The 10,850-nt window shown below is 47.8% G+C and overlaps 1 protein-coding gene across 1 annotated transcript; it reads right to left on the bottom strand.

Moving 5' to 3' along the window:
- Positions 1 to 5,878: 5,878 nt before the first annotated feature.
- LOC125554919 (putative B3 domain-containing protein Os03g0621600) lies at positions 5,879 to 10,090 on the bottom strand. Its single transcript, XM_087520992.1, has 7 exons — positions 10,001 to 10,090; positions 7,531 to 7,855; positions 7,256 to 7,446; positions 6,855 to 7,148; positions 6,636 to 6,669; positions 6,311 to 6,507; positions 5,879 to 6,166 (listed from the first exon to the last, which is right to left on the bottom strand). Exons 1-7 carry the CDS (start codon positions 10,088 to 10,090, stop codon positions 5,879 to 5,881), a joined length of 1,419 nt encoding a protein of 472 aa, XP_087377118.1.
- Between the last annotated feature and the right edge of the window lie 760 nt (positions 10,091 to 10,850).

Below are 10,850 nucleotides of genomic sequence, written 5' to 3'. Positions count from 1 at the left end.
GCTTATTATTGCATTCTCTATTTATTCCTTTTTTCAATATATATGTTCAGTTATGACATTATGCACCCGTACACTCTGGTACGGCTAATATGCCAGGGGGCTCAAGCACCCGATAAATACGGCATGAGAAGTCCGAACACTTTAATAAGTGCGGCACTGCGAACTTATAGCATTATATGCATCAGCTCCGAATCATGTCTTGGGTCAATAGTTGGGTTTGCCCGGCTCCTATGTTTTGGTACCTTACGTTCTGTTATATCGGCTAAGGTAGCGCTAGGAGAACTACTGCGATTGTGCCCCGGTTGAGCTGGGTTCAACACCTCAGTAGAGAAAGCTAAAATTGACCGTCATGATAAGGCGAGAGCTGGTCACTGTTCGAGAGGTTTCGAGTCCCTAAAGACTTATGCCGCTTAGAGCGAGGAGCCGGCTTTGTCCGGCCTCGGCGTGGATAGCGCCCCGAACTCGGTCTTTCAAATACTAGGGGCTTCGCCGAAATTTAAAATTATAGAATTCTATGGCTGAGTGAGAGTGTTCAAGCATTATAGTCCGATTGCCTTGTTCGTTGTGCTGAGCGTCTCCCTCGAAGGACCCAAAAATGGGAAAAAGAGCGCTCAGGTCTATCCCAAACACCCCAGCACTAGTGGCTCGGGGCTAGAAGCCGACGACTCGCCATCTCTCAGATTTCATAAATGGCCGCACAGAAGGTAATATTTTAAATTCAAAAAGCGTTGCCTAGCGCATATGAACAAGTTTTCAGCGCACAGGACAAAACGAGCGAGTTTACTCAAAAATTACATCTTTGGAACATTCATCCGCCATAAGGCGGGCACCCTTCAGGACGCCCTCATAATACATCTCGGGCTTGCGATGCTCCTTGCTCGGCGGTGGCCCATCCTTCACAAGCTTCTCAGCATCCAGCTTGCTCCAGTGCACTTTCGCACGGGCAAGCTCCCTACGGGCACCCTCGATGCATACGGAGTGCTTGATGACTTCGAGCCTTGGACAGGCCTCCACCAGCCGCCTCACCAGCCCGAAGTAGCTCCCAGGCATGGCCTCCCCAGGCCATAGCCGGACTATGAGGTCCTTCATGGCCTGTTCGGCCACCTTATGGAGCTCGACCAGCTGCTTCAGCTGGTCACTCAAGGGCACCGGGTGTCTGGTGTCAGCATGCTGAGACCAGAACACCTTCTCCGTCGAGCTCCCCTCTTCAGCGCGGTAGAAGGTGGCAGCATCTGACACGCTGTGGGGAAAATCTGCGAATGCTCCTGGAGAACTCCGGACTCGGGTAAGTAAGAAGTAATTCACTTTCACATGCTTGCTTTGCATACAGAATGCCTTACCCGCCGCTATCTTCTTCATCGCCTCAATTTCCTGGAGGGCTTTTTGGGCTTCGGCATTGGCAGACTTGGCGCTGTCGAGGGCTACCGCGAGCTCGGACTCTCGTGTCTTTGAGTCAAGCTCCAAACTCTCGTGTTTTTTCACGAGATCCTGGAGCTCTTTCTGCACCTCCTGCTTTCCTCGCTCTGTGCGCTCCGCGGCCGCTTTGTCTTCGGCCTCGGACAGCGCTTGCTTCAGGGTCGCCACCTCGGTAGTGGCCCCTGCAATAGTCACGATGATCCTGTCACTTTTTGCAACCACATCTTTTCTATATACTTACATAAGGTGTTACTTACCTTCCTTCTCCTCGAGCTGCTTCTTGGCAAGGCCGAGCTCTTGCTCGGACCGCTCGAGGTTCTGCTTCAGCGTGTCCACCTCCACAGTCAGTGCGGCGGACGCCAGCAGTGAAGCCTGCATACGCATATTGAATTAATTATGATAGACTCCTGCGAATATTATTAGACCCTCTATTCGGCTTTTCTTTCCGAACGCCAAACAGAGCATCAGGGGCTACTGTCTATGCGGCCATATTTTACATGTCTCAGATACATCCCTCAAATCCTATTAGAAGGCTAGCACAGGCTTCAGTCAGTCCGCTCTTGGCGGACTGAACCTTCTGGATCACCGCACTCATAATAGTGCGGTGCTCTTCATCGATGGAGGCGCCGTTAAGCACCTCCAGCAAATTATCCGGTGCCTTCGGTTGGGCGGAGGTCACCGGCGTCGTAGGCTTGCCCCTCTTCCTAGGGGGCCGCCTGCCGGACTCCGGAACCATTGAAGGTTCCGGTGCAGTGTCCGGCCCAGGGCCAGACTTGGAGCCCTTCGGGGCTTTGTCCCCTGGGCGCCTGGAGTCTGGGAGGTCGCCATGCGGCGCCTCCAGGACCACCTCCTCCTGGCTTGGAATCTCCTGGGACAACACCTCGGCGTCGTCCATAGGATCGGAAGCGAATTCACATCCGACGAATCCAGGGAACCGCTCGTCGATACATCGAGCCGGTCTTTGGGCGGGCTGCATAATTATATTCGGCATAAGGAGAAGCTGTGCAATGAAGGAACACTACGAATCACTCTGGTGTCCGAATACTTACGACTTCGCCAGGGGCTTGGCCCTGAGTGGCCACTCCTCTTCGCCATCGTCGGCATTGGTGGAGTAGTCCGGAGGAAGGGTATTCCCCTTCTTGGACCCTCCGGCCTCCCCAGTTGGGGCGGCCTTCCTTTTCTTTCCTACCCCTGCTAGAGGGGGAGAGGCCTCTTCTTCCTCCTCCTCGTCTTCGCGGGAGGAGTGCGTCTCGGAGTCATCGGACGATGAATCCGACACCACCAGGCGCCGGGAACTCTTTCGAGTTCCCGTGGCCTTCTTCTTGGCCTTCTTCTCCGCCACCACGTAAGGTGCCGGAACCAGCAGCCCCGTCAAACGGGCGTCTGCTGGGTCTTCGGGCAACGGAGCCGGATAGTTGATCTGTCCGGCCGTCCTCTGCCAGTCCTGTCAAAGGCATGGGGGCATAGATCCCACATAGAGTCAAACTATGAAAGATAAAATATCCTGTAAAAGGTAAAACAGCTTACCGCGCCGGCTTGACGCTGCGCGCTGAATCCGCGATCTTCGGTAGCGGATGCGGGAGCCTCGGCGCCCTTGAATAGCACCTTCCAGGCATCTTAGTACGTCGTGTCGAAGAGCCTGCTCAGAGTTCGGTGTTGGGCTGGGTCGAACTCCCACAAGCTGAAAGCCCGTTGTTGGCACGGGAGGATCCGGCGGATGAGCATGACCTGGACTACATTGACAAGTTTGAGCTTCTTGCTCACCAGGTTTTGGACGCATGTTTGGAGTCCGGTCACCTCTCCTTTTTCACCCCACGACAGGCCCGTCTCTTTCTAGGAGGTGAGCCGCGTAGGGGTTCCGGATCAGAACTCGGGGGCTGCGACCCATTTAGGGTCACGCGGCTCGGTGGTGTAGAACCACCCCGATTGCCACCCCTTTAGGGTCTCCACGAAAGAGCCCTCGAGCCATAGGACGTTGGGCATCTTGCCTACCATGGCACCTCCGCACTCCGCCTGGCAGCTGCGCACTACCTTCGGCTTGACGTTAAAGGTCTTCAGCCATAAACTGAAGTGGGGTGGGATGCAGAGGAAGGCCTCGCACACGATGATAAACGCCGAGATGTTGAGGATGAAGTTCGGGGCCAGATCGTGGAAATCTAGGCCGTAGTAGAACATGAGCCCCCGGACAAATGGGTGGAGAGGAAAGCCCCGTCCGCGGAGGAAATGGGTGAGGAACACCTCCCTCTCATGGGGCCTGGGGGTGGGGATGAGCTGCCCCTCGTCTGGAAGCCGGTGCGCGATGTCGTTAGACAAGTATCCGGCTTTCCTCAGCTTTTTGATGTGTCCCTCCGTGACGGAGCAGACCATCCACTTGCCTCCCGCTCCGGACATGGCTGGAGAAGGTTGAGGTGGGGATGCGGACTTGGGCGCTGGAGCTCGAGTGCGCGAAAATGGATGAGCAAAGGAGGAAGAAGGCGTGGAAGAAAAAGGTGGATCCTTATCCCCTTATATGGGCGGACGAAACTATGTGCCCCCACCAGCCTGGTAAAACTCGCTTATCTCCCAAACGCCGTAACCAATGGCACGGTTGGGTTACTCACGCCCGTATTGATGAGAATCCCGGAATAAGGGGGCACGATCTCTGCTTCGACAGGACGTGCCAAGGAAACCGCCTCGCCAAACGCGCTGAGGTGGGGAAATAAAACGATTCAAATAAAGGCTTGGCCCTGGTATCACGCTGCAGAATACGTCAGCAGATTAGATTTGTGCAAATATTATTCTCTCTACGGTGGTATGTGGAACTTGTTTTGTAGAGCCGGACACTATCCTTGTGTTCAAAATCTTCTATGAAATATTCGGAGGAGGAACCCGCCTTGCAATGCCGAAGACAATTTGCGCGCCGGACTCGTCGTCATTGAAGCCTGGTTTAGGGGCTACTGAGGGAGTCCTGGATTAGGGGGTGTCCGGATAGCCGGACTATAACCTTTGGCCGGACTCCTGGAGTATGAAGATGCAAGATTGAAGACTTCGTCCCGTGTCCGGATGGGACTTTCCTTGGCGTGGAAGGCAAGCTTGGCGATACGGATATGTAGATCTCCTTTCATTGTAACCGACTCTGTGTAACCCTATCCCTCTCCGGTGTCTATATAAACCGGAGGGTTTTAGTCCGTAGGACGAACAACAATCATACCATAGGCTAGCTTCTAGGGTTTAGCCTCTCTGATCTTGTGGTAGATCTACTCTTGTACTACCCATATCATCAATATTAATCAAGCAGGAGTAGGGTTTTACCTCCATCGAGAGGGCCCGAACCTGAGTAAAAACATCGTGTCCCTTGTCTCCTGTTACCATCCGCCTAGACGCACAGTTCGGGACCCCCTATCCGAGATCCGCCGGTTTTGACACCGACAATACCTATTAGGTTTGTATGTTAATTTGTTTCGGCGTATTGCTTTTCAGGTCTTATAAGTAGTATTTGCAATGCTCCTGTGCAGCATGGGTCCACGAAGGGGGTTGTAACACGAAATACTTCCACGGAAAAGCTAGTTGACGCCGAAAAAAGAACGGAATCACAACGCTCAAAGATGCTGCAGGCAGTTGTGTGGAGGAGGAGCACCTCGGAGACATGGCCACAAGTTTCTTCAAGGATTTGTACACTGCAGATCAGGATATTGTTCCGGAACCACTCCTGAACCTGTTCCGACACCTATTGCATACATGTGCCCGAACTGTATAGGATTTGTGATAGTAAAGAGCTTTTGATTTCACTGGATTTGCTTGCTTTATACTACTGTACTACAGTATATATGTAGCTTCTGCATCACCAAACTTTCTGAGTATATAGTGTGTGTGTGTGTGTGTGTGTGTGTGTGTGTGTGTGTGTGATATCTTGATAGAGATTCAGAGCAGCTGATCCCTCTCATCAGCTTTAGACAGTGTGGTTCAAGCATCTACTGTATCTACTTATTTAGGACAAGTTTGAACCTCAAATCATTGATGCGCCTCACAAATTTGAACCATTCATGCAACTCACAATATTGCCCAACACTTCATTAATGCAGCTCGCAAGTTTGAACCATTCATGCAACTCACAATATTTGGAATAAGAAAACAAGTCCCAGTTGTAGCAGCAACACATTCAAGCAGGGAACACCAACACAATATTGTGAGTTGTTGTCTGGAGACACCCCAATCAGCAACAAAATAAGATTTGTCTCAACAAGAAATAATTAATAAATCAACAATAAAATGGAACCTGTCTTCAACAAGGAAAAATAATCAGCAGCAGCAGTACTACTACAGGAGAGGAGGGTCAAGGGTCCAGTGTTTCCCCAGATTACATTACACGCTAGTACTAGAGAGTTGCTTAACATCAGGTTGTTCCAAATAATCATCAAGCAATGCATACACCAGCTGAGTTATAAAAGCCATCATACTACAGACCACACACAAAGAGACCACACTAACAAGATGCTTGAGAGCTAGAGCTGCGGTTCCGCTCACGGGTCAGATGGACCGTCATCTTGAGGTTCTCGTTGCTCCTGCGTGCCAGTTCAACGAGGCAGATGTCTCCTGGCTTCATCCCAGCCTGCAAGACAAGTTCCTTCCAGGATTTGGTAATCCACTTCCCATCTGTATATCTCTTGACCTTCAGCATGCTAGGCCACTGCATCTTGCTACGCTCCAGCCCAAGTATAATAGGTGTTTGTTCTAGTGGGAGACACGCCCGAGCATACTCCAGGCAGAATTCCTGTTCAGAAAAGAGCACATCAAGATGGCGATCAAATCTCAGGCCGGTTGTTAATTCAGCAAGAAAATAGTTCTAAACTTATGAGCTTTCGGATGAGAAATGGACTATGCATATTGCGTGTGGTATCTGAAGTTCGGAGCTCACTAGCTTTGTTGGCTCATCAATCCCAGGTTTCGTCATCACCTTCACAAGCACAGGGAATTCAGATCCAATCGCCCGGACTTTCTCCTTTATTTTCTCCTCTTGGTCACTAGTTAGCTTCATGTCCACGGGTAATATGTAGGGCTTGTTGGACATAGGAGCTTCTAAAGCGGCTTCCTTCGACTTGCCAGCTTTGCGTCCTGAAAAACATGCGATACTTTCTTATGGTGAGCATACGATAACCACAAGTTGATTGTCTAAAATATAGTAAATGAAAAGAAACGCACAGGGTAACTAACTACTCGAAAGGGGAGGATAATATTATGACCTGACTTACTACAAGGGGAGGATGTCGAAGCCATCTTCTGAGCTTTTGCACGACAGCCTCGTAGTGGCCTCTGCTCCCTCCTTGACATTGTCATATGCCTTCTTCCACGACTTCATTGTCATCAAATCTGCCTTCTTCCACAAATTCATTGTCATCAGAACTCAAATCAATGAGAGTATGCGGTGGTGGATCAACAATCTCAACCAGATCTTCACACACTTCTCGGGCATTTGAAGAGTTTCCCATGGCAAAACAAGTTTTCTCACAACCGCTCGGGTCAAGGACAAGAACTTCAAGGCGATCTTTCCTCCTGCTTCTGAAGACGAGGAGGTCATTGTCTTGTATGCGGAGAGAAGCTATGAAATGACTCAACTCGGATTCGAGGATTATTTGCTCGTCACGTTGCTTGCTTGCGCCAACAAAGTATACCATGCCATTGCCATGGGCTTCGAGCTGAATGGTAGTTGCAGTTATCCCCTCTTCGAAATTGTCCAAAAGCCCTAGTGGTATGTACTGCAAGAACATCGAAAAAAATACAAGCAGGAATTAATAGCCTATGGATTGGAGTGACATACAGTCATACACAACCAGGAAATTATCTGAGGAAGGATGCCACTTACAACATAGTAGTCCTCATTGGCATTTCTTTTGTTCATAGGTGCCACATGCACAGGAATTTCAGACCTCATGCTGCTATCAGCTAGCTCTAGCACTTTCTTCTCTTGTGCTTTGGTTAGGCAGGTCCTGGGGAACATGGTATAGCCAAGTTCGGTTGACGTCCGAACATGTGCAGGATCAGGCACCACTTCTTCTGCACATCAAGAAAGAACACTGTTATAATGATCAGAAAAGCATTACCAAAAGAACTCGACTCGAAGGTCCTAATTCACTTTACCATTCAGCACGTGATGATCACGAGGAGGAATGGCTCTAAAGATGTTGGGAGGCTGTTGAGAAGAGGGCAGAGAATTCTTGTGACCGGATGGAGTGCCCTTGAAGTGGACCTTGAACGTGGAGCGCCCACAGTAGACGAACATGATGGGGTCACCTTGTCGTATATGATTAGCATCCACAAAGTGCCGCCACCCAGTCGTAAGAGTTATCAGGCCGAACTTGACGAATTCAACACTGTACACATGGCCATCAGGAGTTTCAAGTTTGATAGGCTCGGAGTTGGCGATCATATTTCTCAGCTGGCTTGTGACCTCCCACGGTATGCACTGTCAGAAATATTCATCACTTTGGTTAAGAGTCAGATATAGGTTTCAGCGTTTGTGGGCATTGAGTTTCACACTGCACTATTTGAAGAAAATGCCGACACAATTCAGATTGCATGCAGTAGCAGAGGATATGAAACAATTCTACTAGCATGTATATAAACGCCATCTATTCCAGGCACACAACATAGGTAAGGTAAGAACAAAATTAAACATTGTTTTTCAGTGAAATCTGAACACCCCAAAATAATACTGGCTGAAAAGCCCTCCCTTTCTAGGAGCAGCAACAACAGAATGAATTAACTAACAAATGGGAGGAAGGGAAAGGGCAGGGGTTATCTCTTGTCAACATTAGCAGCATTGGAAGGGAAGCCTTTTTTTCACTTGCAAAAGGTATCGTACTCGCCAATAAACACATACAGAAACAGAACAGAGTTCTTCCTGCCACCTCTTGGTACATTACATACATACAGTATGTTGTAAATTAAATTTCCCCAAGGCAAAATGTCATGTTCTATCCATTCCCAGGCATATTTTACAGCAACATTTATTTTAAGCCAATGATGAAATTAAACATTTTTTTTCAGCCCCAAAAAAATTGAACCCACCCTTGTGTCGGAAGGAGGAAATTTGCTACTACTCCAGTACGTACGGTAGACCTACCCACCACTAGTACCGCTGTAGTTTATTTTAGAAGAAGTACCGCCGCGCCGCACCGTAGCTAGATACGCACAGGTCGAAGAAATGCGTGACCAGGACGGTTACACTGGTTGGTCTGTGTACTTCATTTGGTCATTTGGTTTGGTTCAAGAAGTGATTAATTCTCACATTCGTTCAATAATGCTCCCTGATTTGCCTGTGAAAAAAGAAGTGATTAATTCTCTTTACATTCCCCACAATTTTTTTCTTTTTTGAAATCTATTTCGACGAAAGTGAAGACGGTGGTGGTTCCACCGATCAATAATCAACTACTGGCAGAGGCTCCATGTTTTTTGTTCTTTTCCATAATTTGTGTTTTATTTTCCTAAAAGAATAAAAAAATCAAGAACATTTTTAGAAAAATCATGAACATTTATTTTAAAATCCATGCAACGTCTGAGTTTGAGCTCGCCGGGTTTATTGAACAAGTGCTTTGCGTGATTGTGTATCCTTTTTGTTCCGCACCAATTAGCATATTTCTTCATCTTCGTTATGTGTGCCACTGTTCCATATCTCATCAGAATATAAAATGAAATTTTTTCAAAAGGGAATATGGATGAAATAAAAAAAAGAAGGGAAAATCGGAAGCAACGAGCAAGACTTGGCAACTAAAACTTTTAATATGATGTGCAGCGTACGCTATGGTTAAGCCTGTGTACGCCATAACTGCAATAAAATCTTTTATGACACTGTCTGTACCTAGCTGTACCGCATAAAAAGAAACCTTTCTTTTGGGCAAATTATCAACTACAAGTGGGTGTTGATTCGGTAAAAAAAGAAAGAAAGAATACAACTTGTCTTCACCCAATGACCCTGCATTTCAAAACTAGCTACATATGTTGTTTAGTTACTACAAAGGGAAGGAAATGCCTGATCTAATCTTAGGTGCCAAGATGACCAAACACCAACCCAAAAATAAAACTTGAGGTGTGGCTAGGAACTAAACAGCCCGGAAATCCTTTCAAACATTTTTCAATTTTTCGACGGAGTGAAAAAAAAAACAAGTGTTGAGAAGCATAGGGAAAACAGACTAGTTGAAGCGCCTGTTGTTACACAACAACTGCTGGCAAGAGTACTGAAAGTGAAAGGGATTCCAACACAGAAGCATGTCGGGCGATTCCAACACAGTGTTGTTTCTTGCAACTGATGAAACATGTCGGGCGATACTTATCCTATTTCTTAAATGAGCTCCTTTACGGTGATTGGGAAAGTACTGGCAGTACTTTCGAGTACTTACCCCTCCGATTTTTATTGGCCGTCCGATCTGGTGGGGGATTAAAAATGAATTAACTTAATTAGTTTAATCAGAGAAGGGCATAATGGTCCAGGGTAAAATATTCTGTTTTGAACCGATCATGTCCACGACGTCTAGATCCAGTCCTCGTTCTCATCAAGTTCTCGTTCCGGTCCTCTTCCTTCTGTCCGACAAGCCCGGCGAGAGGAACCAACACCGTCGGCGGCGGCGTCCTCGTCCTCCACCTCGTCCGATTCACTATAAACGACGTGCTCGGCTTCAGGAAGAAGATTAAGGCGCGACATCTGCGGCGGCAGTGTTGGCGGCGGCACTATAGGAACTCACCCCCGCCGATCACATCGCTTCCGGGCTTGCATCCTAAGGTATGAATCGCCCGAATCTCAAATCCTCCCTGTTTGATTGGCCCGTTGGAAGTGATTATTGGCAAAAACTCCAACTTCCTCGTAGATGGATCTATACTCTGCGGTTGGCCCCTCGGTTAGGCCGCCGGGAGATATCAATGCTTGTTGTGAAAGTAGGCTTGTTTTTCTTGATGCAGCAGGAGATATCAATGCTTGCAGGAGATAGGCCATAAACTTACTTTGTTTCATAGCCTACATTCCTACTTTGATTTTTTTAGTCATCATCGATTTAGGTTTCCCTAGTGCATGCAATTCAATTTAGAATTTTTCATCATCCGTGGTCACTTCACTAGTTTATGGGGGACCCAGTTTATGGACGTTGATGATTGGTTTCCCTCACATGTCAAACCAGCAAAGTCTTTTCCATGCACTTGTCTTTGCCTATGAGCTATTTTACACCTGCAACATTGATAAACAGAAAGATGTTGATGATTGGTTTCCCTCACATGTCATATGCAGGAAGACATGGCGTATGCAAGTGATGAGAGTATGTTCGAGTATGTAAATGTTGTTAGCAAGATGTTTGATAGTGAGGCTGAAGGCTATGAATTCTACAACAAATATGCTCTTGAAAAAGGTTTTAGTGTGAGGAAAAGCTACGTTGAGTGGGATGGATCCAACAAATACATAATTTTAAGGAAAA

The sequence above is a fragment of the Triticum urartu genome, chromosome 4A (assembly GCF_056163025.1).
Source record: "Triticum urartu cultivar PI428250 chromosome 4A, HENAU_Tu73, whole genome shotgun sequence".
Classification (NCBI taxonomy): domain Eukaryota; kingdom Viridiplantae; phylum Streptophyta; class Magnoliopsida; order Poales; family Poaceae; genus Triticum; species Triticum urartu.
The sequence above is the reverse complement of the archived record's forward strand: the minus strand, read 5'-3'. Positions and strand labels throughout refer to the sequence as shown.

What these genes read in the sequence shown, in the direction of transcription:
- LOC125554919 (XM_087520992.1), bottom strand. Translation starts at nt 10,090, where the DNA reads ATGTCGCGCCTTAATCTTCTTCCTGAAGCCGAGCACGTCGTTTATAGT. An exon ending in CCAATGAGGACTACTATGTT is followed by an intron (nt 7,149 to 7,255) that starts GTAAGTGGCATC and finishes ATGTTCTTGCAG; the next exon opens with TACATACCACTAGGGCTTTT. An exon ending in TTGATGAGCCAACAAAGCTA is followed by an intron (nt 6,167 to 6,310) that starts GTGAGCTCCGAA and finishes TTTTCTGAACAG; the next exon opens with GAATTCTGCCTGGAGTATGC.